An 18,446-nucleotide genomic window follows, 5' to 3' on the forward strand; every position below is an offset into this window, starting at 1 on the left:
GAGGGCCCGGCGGGGCCGTGGGGCTGTGGGGCCGTGGGGCTGAGGGCCCGAGGGCCCGGCGGGGCTGTGGGGCCGTGGGGCCGTGGAGCTGAGGGGCTGAGGGCCCGGCGGGGCTTGGGGGCCATGAGGGCGCTGAGGGGGCCGTGGGGCCGTGGGGCTGTGGGGGCCGTGGGGCTGTGGGGCTGTGAGGCCGTGGGGCTGTGGGGCTGAGGGGCCGTGGGGCCCTGGGGCCGTGGGGCTGTGGGGCCGAGCCCCGGCCGGAGCCACCGACACCCGCCCCGCCGGAGCCCCCGCCGCCTTCCCCGGGGGAGCAGCTCAGCTGGAGTGCAGCTGACGGGAATCTGTACTTTCCGGTGGGTTTGTCCCCCTCAGCCCGCTGCTGCAGCCGCTGCGTTCCCCAGGGCGGACAGGATGGGGGGTCCCCCTTGCAATACGTCCCTCAGAACAAAACACAAAAGGGCTTCAATATCTTCCTTTTGTAGCCACCCGTCCTAAAATGGTTAAACGTTTAAATTACACCTGTCTAGTGGGTCCAGACTAGTTTCCCTTGCTTCCAGTTAAAACTGACCCAACCTAACCCTTTATCACGTAGTTCAGGTTTTTCACAACATTTTTTTTTGTAGGCCCTGAGCTCTTAATAAACCCGCCTTTATCAGCAAGCACTTGATAAGGTTGATTAAGCAGAACATTTCAACATCTACACATGCCAGTGTTGAAAGATTTTTTTATTACCAGGTTCACATAAACCCTTTAAACCCTAATTCGTTTTTCCTGTGTTTTACAGAGGGAAAAGTGAGGCGTAGAGCAGAACTCCCTAGTGAATACTTGGCACAGATCTGAAGGTGATCTCTGAAAAGGTGAGGCAATACTCTGCTTTTGCCACATCAGATTTGTGCATCAGGAGACTTAAGGGATGTGTAAGAAACAAACTTGTTGCTATCAATTTGTGGTTAAGAAAATAAGATTTTTAACAATACAAATAATATTTGACAGGGACACTCTTACTATTAACAGGCACATGGATGGTCACCTAGGAGATGAATCCATTCTAGTTCCATTAGCAAACAAAAGCTTTGTTAGCTTGTATTGTTTTGACATTTTCCACCTTATTTACAAGTAGGAAAATCACAGCAGATTGTCTTTAATATTTTTGCTTTGTTCTTCACACCTTTCTGATTTGCAAGGTTCTTCACTTACTTAAACACAGCAAAGGGAACAACAATCAATACCAACAAGGTCATTTGATATTTTTCATGTACAAGGCATTCTTTTTAAAAAGATGTAGCGAAAACATCCAAGAAAAATAATCTTAAGGACTTGAAGTCTTCAGAGGCATTGCCTGTACCATGTAGATCTGATCTCATTCCCTTCCTGGGAAATAAACACAGTCCTCTTGTTATAAACAACTTCGGGTGAGATTTTTATCTAGAGGAGCATTAAAACACCTCAGCAGAAGAATAAGTTTGACTTTCCATAAAAGCCTTTGCTGTTCTGTCACCAACTCCACAGAATTTTGGCCACAGTTTCTCTTTTTTGGGTGACAGTACCCTCGTGTAGGATCCATTTGAGTGGAAGTCCAGCATAAGTTAAAATTTAGAGGCAGATTTGGCACTGTTAGGTTTGTGGTTAGACTTGATGATCCTAAAGGTTTTCCTCAACTTAAATGAGTCTGTGACTGTAAAACACTACTCTTTCTTCGGTGGGCTTTAATTATTAAGCCTACCCCCCAAAAAAAACCAGAACAGAAGACCACCTCACAATCAACGTTCTCTGTGTCTCCCACTGGTGTCTGATGCTAAGTCTGAGCACCAATGAGGAGCAAACCAATTGTGATTTATCACCTTTTCCTTGGGAGATAAAATAGCCATCACAAACCAGTGACTTCCTCCACACCTCAGACAAACCTTTAGGTCTCTGTCCTGTGGAATTATGTATTTAAAAATATTTTGCATTGCTGCTCATAAGCTATGATCAATGTTTATGTACTTGTACATAACCAGCGTGGATTATTCACTATTTCTCCTTGTTTCTGTGCAGAATGATGGTTGTACTGTAACATCATGAGGGAATACTACTGCACTAGGCCTTGACCTTTTCCCTAAAATCAGATTTCTCTAAAAAAAACCAAAAAACAAACTTGCAAGAGACATACATCTGACAAGGACTTCAAGTGTCTTTCTAAATAATTGCATTAAAATAGACTCTTTGAACTCACTGTTCCTCTATTTTCCTTTCCATCACTCCTATTCCTGTTTATTGGAAAGGGCTTTGAAAGATACAACATTAAACACTGATGTACTGCTGAGTTTGTATTTCATTCAGAGAAACAGTATGAAAAAGGACCTGCAGGATCAGTGAAGGCATTTCATCTCATGCCCTTTTCCAAACCAGACCCACGTGTCATTCTGAGACTCCAAGCCTCAGTGTTGTAGCTTTGAAATAAACATTCCTTTCCTGTAAGAAAGAAAAAAAAAATCGGTTTGTTAAACAGAAAAACATACATTAAGGATCAACACGAGGACCCCAGCAGTGCACCCTTTTCCCTTTCTGTCCCATTTTACAGCTCCATCTGAGGTACAAACTGAACAAGAGAAATTATTTCCAACTCTATTGCTCATTATGACACACCTCTACACTGCCACTCTAGAGTGAGCTGAAACTAGAAGAGTCAGCCATGAATAACGAACGCCTAGAAATGCTTCAGGGAGTTCTCCTGAAGTCACGCTGGGGCTCAGAGCTGGGGTTTGCTGTCACCTGTGACCCGTGCAATTGCGGAAGGCCACCAAAAGGGTGTATCCTGCCCTCTCCCTTCATCTCAGCCCTCTCCGGGCTGTGGATATCACCGATCAAATGGCTGCAGAACTTCAGTGGATTGACCTAATGAATTTTTTTTTTTCTTAATGGCTGAGTTTTCTGCCGGATCGGGTCACTGAACTGACTCACCCCGTGGCTGCACCAACACCACACCTAATGCAGCAAAAGTGAGGGATGCACATGCAAGAGAAAGGGAACGGGCCCTTTCAGCAGCAGGCTGTTATTACCCCTAATTAGAGGTAATGTCAACCCGTTCTCTGGATCATTTATGCATGAACACAATCGGAGCAGGTGGCAGAAGTCCAAGTTTCTTTCCAGAAAGCCCTGAGAAATCTGTACACTGTCACAAGGATACTCACAGTTCTTTTTTTTTTTTTTTTCCCTGCTAAAAAATGTACTTCTGTATTTTCTGTAGGAGGCTGAATAGGTTCGCTGAGTACCCTGTGATTAATGTGATCCGGTGCTGAGCACACTGAGGTACTGCCCTCGGCACAGCAGCTCTGCCAAAACGGATCTCCAGCTTCACATGCAAATCAGCACTCCCATTTGTTCCTGCTACTGCACCCAACCCGAATCGAGCCACCACAGAGTGGAAGTCTTGGTAGATCTGCACTAAAAACCACACATTTCAGCTTGCAAAAGGCAAATACAGGTTTGCCAGCAGTCCCAGAGAAGTTAAGGGAAACATCTTTGCAAATCTCATCTGCAGTAGAGCTTGACATTTAGTTGATGGAATTTCTGCTGAGGAAAGATTTTGATCTGCCATGTCTAGAAAAATAGTATTTCAGCTTCCTTCACGAAACAGTGAAATGCTTCAATATCTCATATTCCATCTTAACCCAAGGTAAGGAAAGTATAGAAAGGTAGATCTTACAGGATAAACAGGATTTTCAAAAATGTTTTAAGATTAGTCCAGTCCATTCTGTGCAATGGGAAGTGTTAAAGCTCCATGGGGTGAAATGATCCCATGTCTTCACAGAGCCTTCCCCACCACAGCACTTCAGCTCTGGTTTCAGCATGAGCCCCGCAGTACAACATTAATTAAATGACAGCTCCCAGTTCCAAGCTAACGAGGTCATGATCCAGCGCCTTGGCATGATTAGATCTTAAATAATTTAAGCTACATTAACATCTAGCAAAAAAAAAGTTTTAGTGGCTTTTTTTTTTTTCAAGGAGTTCAGCCCAACCCCTTTCCCAATAACCACCACTCCCTTTCCACAGTTGATACTGTGGCTTTGACACTGTATCACAATGCTGATGTGTTTTTCCCATATTTCTGACTGTGAAGAAGGCCAGCCCTGTGTCAGCCCTGGGCTGTCCCATCCAAGCACTGCCTGATGGGGCCCAGCTCTGGGCACTGCTGGAAAACTGTGACATGATCAGCTCAGAGGAGAAACCAGCCCCAACCCACATCAGCCAGCACCAAGCATGGGAATTTAATATTGCTTCTAAATGGTTTTATCCTCCTAATGCAGCTGTGGATATGGATATTCTCATCATCCACAACCTACACATTCCTCCTCCCCTTTTTTTCCCCCAGTTCTTTCAAGTTTGGGATAGGTTTTTTTGTTTTTGACAGAAATAATTTCTGCCAATAACAAAACCCCTATTATTTCCAGATTACTCAGATTATTTCCATGGTATAATGAACTGTAGTTGAATAGGTATCATTTCTGTCTTAAAACAAGGTTTTAAAAGTGTTTTCTATTTTTAGAGATCTATAGATAGAAACTGTGTTGTTTCTGAAACATTTACTTCCACGCTTCCATAATGTGTTCTGGTGTTTCCAGGTGTATGTGATGGATACAGTCCTTGGTGGGTTTCCTTGATACACCAAGAGCCTTAGATTGTTCATGTCCCAAAAAAACCCAAACAAAATTAGAAAAATGAGTTTTCTTTTATGTCTCTGTTCTGTCTCTTTTGGTAGATTTTTGCAGCATGGATGGATGATGTGTTTTTTGTCTGATGATTCTCTAGTAACATCCATTTATCTTGTATGCTGACCTCAATCCTACAGATGTACACATGTATTTAATTTTAAGATTGAGTAATCTTGGCTGAAAGGTCGAGATATGTATATATCTCCTCAGGATTATGGATTAATAATGCACTTGCTCTAACAGACATCTGGAATCCACACTTCAATATATAGCCTATAAAACACTTCCATACCATAATAAAGTTCAATCATCTGCAAATAGGGAGATGTTAGAGAAAGATTACATGATTTTTCAAGATTCTGCAAACAGTTCTTGGCAGAATCAGAAGGAGAAGCTCGCTGCCTTAAATCCTGTTAGAACTCTGTCCTCTCCTGCCTTTATCCATGTGTCATGGATCATTAAAACAGGGATCATTCCAAAGAGATCAACGGCAAGGCCTGCAAAGTTGAATTTTAATGTGTTTTAAATTTTGCATTAACACTTAATATATTTCATATAATACTTAGGATGCTTAACTGATTGCAAAAATCAAACCAGAGGAGCCCTGCCAAAGCCATCAGCCCCGACCCTGGGTTTGGGTATCCTTTGATGTTCCCTTTCTTGAGGGGTGTGGAGGGGAAGTAAAGGATGTCACTTCAGAGAGGAGCCACGCTGTGGAACCTGGGGGCTGTTCAAAACCTGCACTCTGACCCTGCTATTGCAATCAGATGGTCCCAGTACTTGCCCAGCATCAATTTAGAATAGATGTTAGTGGGTGTTGTAGAAATGAGACCCGCCGATAGTTTTAGGAACTGCACGATCTCCGTCCTGCAGATTTTTTTTTGTATCAGCAGCTACTTTTATAGCGTTTTTACCTACTTTTTCATGCGATTTCTAACTACCTGTTGTACATGCATATTGCAAAGGCAGTTTTGGTTTATTTAACACCTGTTTAACACCATTTACAATGCATTCTAGATTTTATGGCCGGCTCTCACAAGACACGTGGGTGCAGTGCCGGGAGCGGTGCCGGCACCAGCCGGGGTGCGCGTTCCGCGCCGAGCTGCACCGCACGTGTGGCAGAGGCACGGAGCGAAGCCACCGCCACAATTAACCCCAACTCCGTGTCTTACAAGATTATTTTCAAGTGTTTGCTGCATTAATTTCCCACTCTTTACCCCGGCTTTTCGCCGTTGGGGTCGGGCACGCTCGAGGAGCTCAGATTACCCCCGGTTAAGCAGAACAGCTCAACTCTTCGGGCACATCCCGGGGGCTGCGGTACCAACCCAGGGACCGTCCGCTCCTTTGTGGGGCCCCGTCCCCGTCCCCCCGCTGCCGCTCAGCGCCTGCGTGCCGCGCACTCGTGACCGAACACCGCACGGCGGGGCCGGCGGCCAGCACAGCACCGGTACCGCCCCGGTACCCCGGCCAGCAGAGCGCCGGTACCGCTCCGGTATCCCCCCCAGCCCCCCCAGCCCGGCCAGCCCAGCACCGGGACCGCCCCGGTACCCCGGCGAGCTCCCCATCCCGACCAGCCCAGCGCCGGTACCGCCCCGGTATCCCACCCAGCCCCCCATCCCGGCCAGCCCAGCGCCGCTCCTGTGCCGTGCCCCCGGACATCAACCCCGCCCGCCCGGCCAGCCCAGCGCCGGTACCGCGCCGTGTCCCCGGTCCGCCCCCCCGCCACCCCCCGGCCCCGCCGCTGTTTACGTTCCGGGCACTGCGACGCCTGCGCCCCGCTCCGCACGCAGCGCCTGAACATGGTTCCTTAGGACTTTGCAAAAGGCATCGCCGCCGCCCCCCTCCCCTTCCCTCCCCCTTTCTCTCTCTCTCCCCCCCCCCCCCAAAAAAAAAAAAAAAAAAAAAAGTCCTGGTGCAAAATTGCAAAACTTTAGCGAGCCCTGGATGGCTTTTGTTTTGCCTCCTCCCCATTTGGGCCAAATATGCAGGACAGGAACTGTTGACAAATAAGTGATGAAACTCTCAAAAAAAATGGAGGCAAAGAAAGACTCTGGAAGAAGATTGGTGTGTAGCTGGCTTCGGTCTCTTTCCTATTCGTGCCTTTTAATTGATTTTGCTTAATTGTTTGCAAAGGGAGAAATGCATGTGGGACGTAGGCAGCGGAGCGACTTAGTTTGCAAGAGCGCGGCTGAGGCAGCGGGGAAGGGGCGGAATGGAAGCGAGGGACGGGCAGGGTGGGACGATCATGGATCATTATTTTTTCCGGTGCGTGCGGGTTTGCGCTGATCCACCGCGCGTGTCCGCGGGGCTGCGGGGCGGGTTCGCAGGGCGAGAGCCGCCGGGAGAGGGGCAGAGCTGCCGGCGGCCACCGGTGTACCGGGGCTCCTCCGGGGACCTACCTTGTGCGCGGCCGGTCCCCGCCGCCTCCAGCCCCGTCTCCGCGCCCGCCGCAGCTTCCCCGGGGCAGCGGCACCGGCCTCCGCCGGGCCTACCCTCCATCCCCCCGGCCTTGAACTCGTTGCTGCCCCTCGGCCGCGGAGCCCCGCGCTTTCGGCGCTGCCGAGCGTGCGGGGCGGCGGGGGGAGCGCGCGGGGGCTGCGCATCCATCGCGGCGTTACATAAAGCGATCTGGTTTTTAAATCGCCGCTTCCGGTGTGACTATGGAAACACTCGGATTATGTAAATACCGAAACCTGGATGCTGGGCATCAGATGCGAAGATTCGCCCCCCTCCTCTTCCCCGGGGAATTAGCTCGTGTTCACGTACAAAAATAATAATAACAATAATATTTTTTTTTTTTAAAAATGATCCGGTCGCTAACGAGCGTTGACCGCCGATCACGGGTTTTCACGGGATTGCAAAACGCATCGGTGCTGTAGCTTGTGAATTGTCGGCGAGTTACGTGTCCCCCACTCGCCTTCCAGCGCCAGCCCCTGCTCAGCAGCCCAAGTTTGAGTTTTTCTGAAGCCAAGCACCTGTTATTCCTGCCGAGTTTCGTGTCACGGGATGGAAAAGGTGCATGCAGTGGGGTTGGAGCTTGTTTGGGTTCAGGTTTTGTTCAGTTTGTGCCTTGCCATCTTAATTATTTTCCCCAGAATGTGTTTATCAAACCGTTGTGCATGATCCATGTGCTTTCCTCGATTTTTTTTTCTTTTCCGGACAACGTGTTTTATTTTGGTTTGGTTTTTTTTTGTCTTTTTTAGCGCTGCATCGGCCGAAGGCGGTACGATGAGAACGAGGACCTCTCGGACGTGGAGGAAATTGTCAGCATCAGGAGTTTCAATTTGGAAGAGAAATTAAAGAGCAAAATGTACCACGGGGATTTCGTGCACGCCATGGACGGCAAAGGTAACCCCGCCGGGCCGGGGACTGTCCGGCCGCGCTCGCCGCCGCCTCCACGTGCGGCTCCGCTCCGGCTTCGGATTTCGCGCCCGCGCCCCTGCCCCGGGATCCGGTGACGCCGCCGGCCCGAGGGGAGCCGGGGCCGGCCGCCGGTGGGGCCCTGCAGCCCGGCCCGCCCCGGGGGGCTGCCCCGGCCCGTCCCCCCGCTCCCGGAGGGCGGCTTTTGCCCCGGCGCGGTGCTGGGATGAGCGCGGTGAGCCGTGGCAGCGCCCGGCGCTCCCCCCGCCGTGCCCCGCCACCGTGACCCCAGCGCAGCACCGGGCTGGTCAGGAATTAGGTCCTGGCACGGGAAAGGCCGAAATCCCAGCCCCCACTTAGCCAGAGGTGATTCCTGCTCCCCCTCCGCCCCCTCCTGAATCCAGGACCCCTTTTGCGAAAGGGTGCGATTGATGAGCTTGTTCGCCCGGCTCGGAGACTTTAAAGTCAATAACTTCTTTGTGTGTCTATCATATATTAAATTACAGCCCTCCCCTCCCCAAAGTTACTTGCTTTGCTGAGGTGACTGGAATTCCGGAGCGGTAAGCAGAGCCAGACAGCCCAGCTCTGCCGCACGCTGCCTGGCAGGAAGGGAAACGGGAGAGCTTTGCCCGGGAATCAAACGGGCCGGGGGGGGTTTGCAGGTCACCTTTATTTACCGCTGTGCTGTTGACACGGATCCCTAATCCCAGATGGCTATCGCCAAAACTCGGCCCGACCGAGGACGCCTGTTTAGGATGGCTTTGTCAGGAAAGGGGAGTTTTGGGTGTGATCCTCCTGAAATTGCTCTAACTGTGTGGAACCACTAATCGAGTTTAGCAAATTTCCTTTTCTCCCCTAGGGTTAGTTTTGCATGAGCGTTTTAAGCTCCTTTTACAAAAGTTGAGGTGGTGGAGAAATTAAATACCTATCTTACTTAGGAAGATATTTGTTTAGGAGATAAGCTCAGCCCTGACCCCTCTTCCTCCAAACAAAACACAAGCAACTATTTTTTAGCTGGAAAATGTTAATTAATTTTCCAGAAAATTACTGCATTCTACCCTCAGCTTCCAAACACTCCTGTGGTTGCCACTGCTCCATAGTAAGGATAGTGCAATCCACATCTTCCCTGGCTTGGCAGCTCCAAAATCTTTGGGCAGCTCTCTCCTTTCTAAGGAACTTGAAAATAAATGAGTGTCTTTTGTTATTTTGTTGTGGTCTGTGTCCGCTTTGTTCAACCCCACAAGGGATTTAAATGCTTTGTTGGGGCATTAGGGAGAAAGGATCTGCCTTGCTATTTCCTCTGGTTTTATTTTTTACCATTGGTTTAATTTTTTTCCTCTGTAAACCTAAGAGTTGAATTGTATTTGGGCAAAACAAGGACAGTAGTATGTAAGAATAAAACAATTTACATGAACACATGGAATTACTTGAGCAATTTTTTTTTTCTTTCCTATGTCCTTATTTATATTTTTAACGATAACTCATCTTGCAGTGGTGTGATTTTTGGCTTGGATGCAGTTTGTCGTAGCTACTTGTTCTCTAGGCTGCAAGGCTACACAGCTGCCTCTGCTTCTTCCACCAACATTACTCCTGACATTTGTTGACTTTCTGACTTGGATCAGTGTCTGTAAAAAGTCTCAGCAGTTTATTCATTTGCTTACCAAAAGTCAGTAGCTTTAATGGGGATGCCTTTGGGGAAGGATGTCTTCTTTAGCACAGAAATATTTATTTGGTAACCTTAGTTAAATGGAGTGTTCATTATAGTTACTTTGAGACTAGTGGCAATAAAGTTTTTGTAGTTTTCATGTTTCTGTAAATGGATAATTATAGTGCTCTGATTTGGTAACTCTTAAGTAGAAACATTATACCCCTACTTGTCATAATTACTAACTGAATACAGCAAAGAGAAAGTTGTAAAAACAGAGGGTAGTACATGTGCAGGCATGGCAGCTTGGCCTCTGGGTCCCTTCTTATTTTCAGCGTGTGTTTTAGAGCAGAGAAACATCAGGAACAGAAGCTCAGGCTGAGGTGCTTGTGCTGGCCCAGGAAGTGTGGACAGCTGGATGAATCTTGGAGTTAAACTGCTCGTGTGTACCTGAATAAACTGCAGGGAGTGTGTGCTGCCTTTGGCAGTGCACATTTTGTAGTGCTCAACAGTCGAGCAATGCTTTCCATTCCAAGGCAGTGTATGGATGCTTTATTAAAGTCATTTTTTCCTGTTAAAAAAGGGGGGGAATAGCAGAGCCATAGAAACAGTCCATGGCTGCTGTAGGAATTCCTCTGCTCTCTGTGGCAGAAGGCTCCAAACTGAGCGTGGGGTTTTGTAGCCATGGCTCACCCAAATCGCTGCCTTGTAACTTCCTCTCTAATCCCCAAATCACTGCTATTGTGTCAGACCTTGCATAGAGAAACCCCCAGGAAAGGCCAGGCCTGTGTAATCCTCAGAGAGGAGCAACAAGGTAATGCTGGCCAGTGTTAACATGACAAATTTATGTTTAATTTTTGCTTTGTGTGTTATACTGTGACTCCCCACAATTCACTTCTCACAGACTTCCTAAGTGCCAGGAGCTGTATAAAATCTGACTATCAGCTCCTGGAGTTACACTGCTGATCAATTAAAAGAAAAGTTGTTCTCTTGAAACCAACAGTAACCCCCACATAAAAAGAATGATGTGTTCACAGAATCAGGGCTCTCTCTGCTAGAACCACATAATGCTCAGAAGAAAACATGCATTTATCTGAGTTAGAGATGTGTAACTTAGAATATCTAAACTTAGATATACATTTTAAAGTACACATTTGCCCAAAAAATACCAAACTGATTTGCAGTAATTTGGTCAGGATTATCTTTTAACTGTTAATTTGGTATTTCATTACAGCCTGGGTGTTTCAACACAGACCTTAATTGACAAACTGACTGGCTTCTATTTTATGTGCATCAGTGAACAGGAAAAATAGGGAGCAGCTGGGAGAGCATTGTCTGTCATTGGGTTTCCGGTTTGGATCTAAAATATGCATTCTCTTTCTATTTCTCTTTAGGTGATAGAGAGTTCTTTGGTGAGAAAAGGGAAATGGGGAGAGTCTGAGAAAATGTAACGTGAAGTGCCAACACCATTGTAATTGCTTTTGGATGTTGTTCTTATTCATTTTCACAGATTTTACTTTTGAGTATGTGCAAAGAGAAGCTCTCAGAGTTCCCCTCATCTTCAGAAATAAGGATGGACTGGGAATTAAGTAAGTTACAACTAATTTTTGGTGATTAATAAATGCTTTTATAAAATCATGCTTTCTACCATTATGCTTTTCTACTTGTATCTGGTATTTCTTTTGATGATCTCAAAATGGATTGCAATTAGTAAGACTGTCAGCACCCTTGAGAGAAGGAATGATTATTTTCCACTTATAAACAAGCAGATAATGAAGTCTATAAAAGTTAAGTGCATACAGCATGGTACTACACAGTCAAAAATAAGTTCAGCAGTGAAAGTTAGGAATGAAATCCAAAGGTTTTTGCACCCAATCTATGCTGTAATGACAGAACAAACACCCTTCAATTCTTTCTCAATTCTTTCCTTCATTGCAGGTGGAATTCTAATGATGCCTGTCATTTTCCATTATAATTATGTCTCTTCAGAATGTTACAGCTTTGTAAATATTTAATAATGTCTAGTTAAATATGGGATTACTGGAGCCTTTTTGAGGTTGCATTTTGTTAATATCCAGTATAAAGGATCTGGTATTTTAATAAGAGAATCCTGCAACTTTGTTTGTGAAAGTGATGGTGTCTAAAAGAGAAGTACTAAAAGCATTAACTCTATTTAATCCATAGTTTAAATGAATGTTCCTTGATACTTTTGGAAATTAGGATCATGTAACTGACTATTGCTGAAAGAAAGAAAAACAATTTTTTGAAAGATTCATTGCTTTGCTCAGTTTCAGTTTCCAGCTGTGGAACACCTCCCAGTTCAGGGGACCAAGGAGTCCCTATTATGAATTTAAAGGAATCAAGCCACCCCAGTATAATTTAAAGAGAGAAAGAGACTAAGCAGAGTTTGGGGTGTTTGACAACCACGTGTCCTTTTGCTATAAGAGCAAACAGGAGCTGCTGTGATGCTTCTGCTGATGCAATAAAGTAGTTTCATATGTTGAGCTCTGAACAAGAAGTGCTCAGTAGTCTCTCTCTGCATGCACTGGTTTTAAACTGCTGCTCCTGAGGGCCACGTGGTAAAAGCTTTAAGAAGTTCTTCTTGAAGAAGCCATGAGCTGTTCAGTGAGGCTGGGGAGTGTTCAGGGGCCAGAGATACTGGAGCACCTTCCCAGCAGCCAGATCCTCCTCCTGTGTCTGAGGAAGTTCACAGGAATTTCCCCCCAGTTCAATAAGAAAACTGGGAAGATGTTTCAGCTCCCGCTGTGCCAACGGTACCAGTTCAGCTCGTGCTCCAACTGAAAAAGTGTAGAAATGAGATTCATCCTGCAGACACAAACATTCCTAAGCTTCCATCACAGGAGGCTGTGAACATCATGATGTGGTAGACTGGGTGATCCAGATATATGTAGGGTGACTTTTGAGATACAATGTTCTACAAAATACATGTATAAGATGATTTTTTGACTTCTGACGTTTTGAATATCTGCTGATATTCACAGAAGCTCTCACTTCTGCCTGTGCTGAGCAGTCAGCCTGAATGTCTGTGCCTGGCAGATGTACAGAGCTGAACAGTTTGGTTACTGTGCTTGGAGGTACTCTGAAATGGCAAGGAATGAGAGGAATGAGGAAAAATCCTTACAATGAAACTCTGAAAATTGCTTTTCTCTGCTCTTCTGACCATCATGAGCTGCTACTTGTACATCTGAAAGCAGGAAAGCCCCCCTGTGATCTCTCAGCAGAAGAGAAGCTGTTTTTCTTGGAGGACTGTTTCCAGGATTGTAACTCAGGGAGAGAATGCTCTTTGGAGAGGTGTTATCTCTTATCTGAACGGCAGTCCTCTTGCATTGTTTGGTGGTTAATCAGATACCTGTGCTGGCCAGAGCTCATCCTCATTAGGATTTGAATAGGTTCTCTAGCAAATCTTTAAACATTTGCTAAAATGCACCAAATGCAGACTGAGGTGTTTGCATTTTTCTCCTGGCTGAGGAAACTAGAGGCACAATTTGTTTATTACAGACTGCTGAACATCTCCAATGTAGTCAGTCATGTTTTGGAGTTAAGTCACCCTGCTGTTCTATTCCTCACCACCTTTTCTGACATTTGAAATCTTTAGAAGCATTCATGGCGATTTTACACAAGATGCATTTGTCTGAAAGTTGCATAGCATCGAGGGAAAAACATTTCTGCACACTTCTTGCATTGCTGCTATTCTGAATTTATAAACAGAAAACCAAATGATTGGTGACAATCAAGAAAACTGTTGGTTTGGGTTTTTTTGCCGTCACAGTTTTGTACCAAACCAGCCCTAATTGTGTAAGAGGGAGTGTGGCAGTTTTGCAGGTGAGGCTGGAGCTGAAGTACAGTCATCTGTGGCAGCAGAATGGAATTAAAGCTGGACTTCCCAAGACAACCCAACTACAAAATGAGTTCTTGAAACTTGCTGTTTTCAGGCCTGATTCTTTTCACTTAGCATACTCCTTTTTTTTTTTTTTTTATGTATCACACTCCTGTTTTTTTTTAATATATCCTTAGACTGCAAAGAAAAATTCCTGCCAGGTTTACTCTCCAGAGAGATAAACATGTTTATTTGTTTGAAAGGATTGTATTCTTCCAGTTTCAGTAAATGTTTATTTTTGACTGCTACTGAAGCTCTCAGAAAGGACAGAATTGCTCATATCCATCGGGGTTAAATTTGTTATCAATCCTTTTGGTTGATTTTTAATTTGATTTATACAAATATGAAAAATATTGCCTATCTAATTGTTGGGCATTTTTGACACCAAATAAAAGCAAGCTGTGTCATTTGCAGACAAGCCTGGCATGTTCTTGTTGCCCACAAATGGTTCCTGTTTCCCCTACTTCTGACTTTCTAGTGCTTGGAAAGAAAAGATGAGCTCTGAATGAACCCTGAAGGTCAGTAGATTCAGGCTGTTTCATTCCAGAGAGGGAGTGAATTCCAAAGCTGTGAGGCCCTCACAGCCAAATGCAAAGATGTGAGGGTTGGCAGAGAACTAACAAAAGATACTGTCCAGCCTCTGCATCCCACCAGAGAAAGGTGATAAGGGTAAAAAGAAAGTAGACAAGGAGAATTTGGCAAATAGTTCTCAAGATACCTGCATGCCAGTAAACGCAGTTTTAAACTTTACCTTTCACTGTTTTTCTAACAGTAAAACTTATTGTTCTGCTTGTTTGCCCATGGGCCAGATTGTTCTAATTTTCAACTAAAATACGTCAAAAGTCCAGCAGAAAATTGTTTATCTTCAACCTGGGGCAGTACAAGAGGGGCAGAGCACTGAGCTGGCAGGTCCCACTGGGCTGTTTTTCATTACAATTCCTTAGTCAGCTTTTGTGCAACGTGAAGTGTGAAATATTGTCAGTAAAATGAAGTCAATCACCCTTAAAACCTCACTACTGTTTCTGTTTTCTTTTTCCATCCAGTTTCTGTGCTGCAGAATTTTACTCTCTCCCTGACATGTAGAACTTGCTCACTTGCTGGACCAGGCTACTCTCTAATTACATTACACCCTAAAACATTGCCTGTGTTAGAAGTGATCCTGTAAATGCATCAACATCCCTGAACCAATTATGCTACCATTTAATTTAGCTCTGAATTAGCCCAAATTGAATTGAACAATTTCCCAACCCACCAAATACAACTAGGATGTCTTCTGCCAGACAAGGAGGTTTGGAACAGTCATTAAAACAAAGAGACTTTAATTCTTTATATATATATATTAATTTTTTTTTTCCCAAGCCATGATCCCAACCTGTGATGATGTGGCTTTCAGCAGGTCGTTTTGCTGCTCTGTGCCTCAGTTTGGCAAGTGTGATGATGCTCACCTTGGGGAACAGACACGAGGCACCACGAGTTGCTTAACAAGCTATAAAGATTTAGGATTTTCTTGAAATCACTGCCAACCCCTTGCCTTCTCTCCCACTCTGGTACTGATAAAAAGTGCTCGAAAAGACACCTCTTCTCTTTGATTGTGAGTAGAGAAACTGTTGTACACTTGCCAATGCAAAGATGTCTTGCTTGTCATTAAGACTTGCACTGTCCACACTTCAGAGAGGCCTTGCCTGATTCCACCTCCTAGACTACAGACAAAGAGCACCATACATTTATTTCTCCTTTATTGTGATAATGAGAGTGTACCCATACTTATCTTGACAGTATTTAACATTGCTTTCTTTGCTAATTACAGAATGCCTGACCCGGATTTTACCGTCAGAGATGTGAAGCTATTAGTGGGTGAGTTATTTTGAATGCACTGGATTAACTCTATACAGAACAGAATTGCTTTTAAATACTTGTCCAGTTGTGTTTGTAGACATTTGTGATAACTCTCAGAATCTGGGAGAAGGCATGGAGAAGCAATTTGTAAATTAAAAAGGCTGGGAGAACCCTAATTAGTAGTTGTGCTGACCGGACTCCGATCTCATGCTGGATAATTGGCCATTTGGAAGGGAGGGAATGCTTTTGCTCTTAACAGGTGTCCTACAAACACTTTTGTGATCCTGGAAAGCAGCAGCTCTATTGATCGAGTTCCTTTTTTTTTTTTTTAATCTGTTGTAGAGCATCTGTTTGTAAAAAAGGTGTGACTGGAGCTGTATCACCTTTTGCCTGTGCTCTCCCCACAGTATTTATCAGTGTCAGGCCAGGTCGGTGCTTTGAGGGAAGGTTGTGAAGAGAGGCTGAGCACAAAGCCTAGCTAACTGCTTTTGATGAGACACAAACCAGAGAAGTGGTGACTGTCATCAAATGTTTCCTAGCAATCTTTGCAAAATAAATGTTTTTTATCTCTAAGAAAAGCTACATTTTCGGTAGGAAATGATACTCTATGCTTCTTTGAAATCTGTTTTTACTGCAGATGGGTGTGTTATTTATTGTTATCTGAAATTGTTACTGAATAGTGATCCTGCACTGCATAAAGTTGTCGCTGTGGAGCAAGCTGGATGTTGGATGTGTTGGCTACTTTCCTTCTTGGAGATCTTTAACTGCATTCCTGCAAGTTAGAATTTACTGGGTTTATTTACCTGTCTTGTGGCAGCAGTTAATCTTTAAAATTACCTCAGATGCTGCATTCTTAAAGACCAGTTTTTTTAAAAATTACTCTTTGAGTTTTATAGTCAATAGGAATATCAAGTCTGGAAAAGATGTAGCTAAGAAAAACAAAGGAGAGGAACTTGTGCCTCATTTCTGCTCACTTGAGGTTATCAGTGAGAGAGGGGTTATCTCTGATAACCTTCCTTCACAAACAACTCCACAATGTTGCTTAATTTATGACCATTTATAAGCACAGGAAAAAAGCCCCAAATATCTGGCAGAAAATGTTTGGGAACTAGTGTGGGAAGTGCTATTTGGTGGTCAATCTGCATTAAATTAGAAAATAAAGTCCTAAATTTTATGGATTTCCTAAATACCTGCATGTGCACATTTGCAAGTACAGAAAAAACCCCTTTTGCTTTGGAGGAGCCTTGAGCATAAACCCTGTAATTAGCTGGAGCCTGTTGCAGTTTTCTGAATTTGTTCCATGGCTGATAAATTGTCATTTCTGTCTCTGAGGCTGCTGGAGCTGAGGGGCTGACGTTGAGATGTTTTGGAACAGAGTAGTGTTGCATAACAACAGTGTTTTTCCTGTATAACAGTCAAAGTGTGGGAGTTGTATTTCCTCAAGATTGATGTCCTTTGAAGTATTAGGGGGTGGAGATTCCTGTGTACATGGCCACCAAAGCGGGAGGATATTTATAAATAAAATTGCATTTATGAAACAATGGAGCAGAAATAACATTTGTAATTACTTTGACATTAAGTTTAATGTAAGAGCATGCCTGCTCACAGCTGGATCAGCAATTCCTGTACCTGCTCTTGGCCAGACATCACATCATGAGCCCTTTTACATCATGTTTGAGCAAACTCCCTTTGGAGCCATTGTGCTGAGCCCATAATGTGGTCCAGAACATTGTCACCTGCCCTTTTCATAATACAATTGATGACTTCTGGCATCACAGGTGGAAATTTTGATTCCAAAGATCTAAAATATTTGGGAAATGAAATGCATTGTAAGTTGCACCTGAAAAATCACAGTTCTTGTGGCAAATCATTTTTCTCGCCGTGGAATTTGTGCTGGGTGGAACAGTCACATTGATACTGAGAGCACATGGGGGAATTCCTGTCTCCATGCCAAATTTTAAAATTATCTACTCAGTATTTCTGGAAACACTAGTGAGCATCTTCCTATAGCATATCATTGCTGCTATCTTTTTCTAGTTTTAGGTTACATGTGCTACACTCACTACCTAATGTTCAAATAAAGGACATAAAAAGTCTTGTTTTATTAACATCTCCTGTCACTGGAGATGTTGATACGTCATTGTCCCGGCATTTTTCTAGCAGATCTCTCAGATCTTCCTGAACTTTCAGGTTTGCATTTCCAACACTTGGTGTTTTTAAAACTTATTCAATCTCTTGCTGAACTTGGGGAGGGAAGGATGTTTGGTGAATGTGAAATGGAATGATCATAACTCTCTGCATCTGATTGTGTGTGGGAGTCAACAGAGAGAGAACAGTCGGAAAAATGTTGTGTTCTGTGTAAACTTGTTGGGTTTTTAAGTGCTCATCATCATAGTTTGCTGGTGCTTTTTAAACCTCTCATTTGTTCTCTTTTCTTTGAATCAGGGGAAGCACATTTGTCACAGAACCCTTTAAGGACCTGGTGCTGGCTTTATCCAAAGCACACAAATTCCATGGGAGGTTAATGAGCCTTCGGTCTCAAACTCTGCTGAAATTTTATTTTCTATTTCTAATGTGACTGTTGCACCATCTTCACAGGGGAGTACGTAGAAATCACAGGGAAATAACAAATTTAAATCTCCCTTTGAAAACACTAGTCTGTGGCAATAATAAGGAGAATTAAAAAGGATGGGTTTTTTGATTGTTGTTTGTGTTTACCTGAGCTTAGGTGTCTCTTTTTTAGTCTTCTGTCAGACTTCCAGAGAAACACTGCCATTGCTTGATGAGTTTTTCTGTTTTCCTGGATTAAAAAATGCAGCAACCAGCTGCAATTTAGTTTGGTGATGTTCATGACCTCCTGTTTCTGCCACGGGTGCCTGATGTGCACCCGTGTGTAATGTGTGTGCATGAACCACTCTGCCCTACAGCAGCTTTACTTTACAGCCCCATCCCATGGCTATAACCAGACTCCCACCTCCCTCTGAGCCATATCCTGGATGCTCTGTAAAACCTG

The 18,446-nt window shown here is 44.6% G+C and overlaps 1 protein-coding gene across 3 annotated transcripts in view; it reads left to right on the forward strand.

The window, feature by feature from the left end:
- The first annotated feature begins 6,452 nt into the window (after positions 1 to 6,452).
- Positions 6,453 to 18,446, forward strand: part of KDM2B (lysine demethylase 2B) — a 107,338-nt gene continuing 95,344 nt past the window's right edge. The window contains exons 1-4 of one of the 3 annotated variants that reach the window (XM_066331689.1): positions 6,453 to 6,758; positions 7,898 to 8,042; positions 11,210 to 11,288; positions 15,405 to 15,451. In XM_066331689.1, the coding sequence (XP_066187786.1) occupies positions 6,708 to 6,758; positions 7,898 to 8,042; positions 11,210 to 11,288; positions 15,405 to 15,451 (322 nt within the window). In that variant the 5' untranslated portion in view covers positions 6,453 to 6,707. Of the gene's footprint in view, positions 6,759 to 7,362; positions 7,710 to 7,897; positions 8,043 to 11,209; positions 11,289 to 15,404; positions 15,452 to 18,446 lie in introns of those variants that run through there. The other 2 variants (XM_066331691.1, XM_066331690.1) reach the window with 2 other exon arrangements.

The sequence above is a fragment of the Sylvia atricapilla genome, chromosome 17 (genome assembly GCF_009819655.1).
Source record: "Sylvia atricapilla isolate bSylAtr1 chromosome 17, bSylAtr1.pri, whole genome shotgun sequence".
In the NCBI taxonomy this organism is placed as follows: domain Eukaryota; kingdom Metazoa; phylum Chordata; class Aves; order Passeriformes; family Sylviidae; genus Sylvia; species Sylvia atricapilla.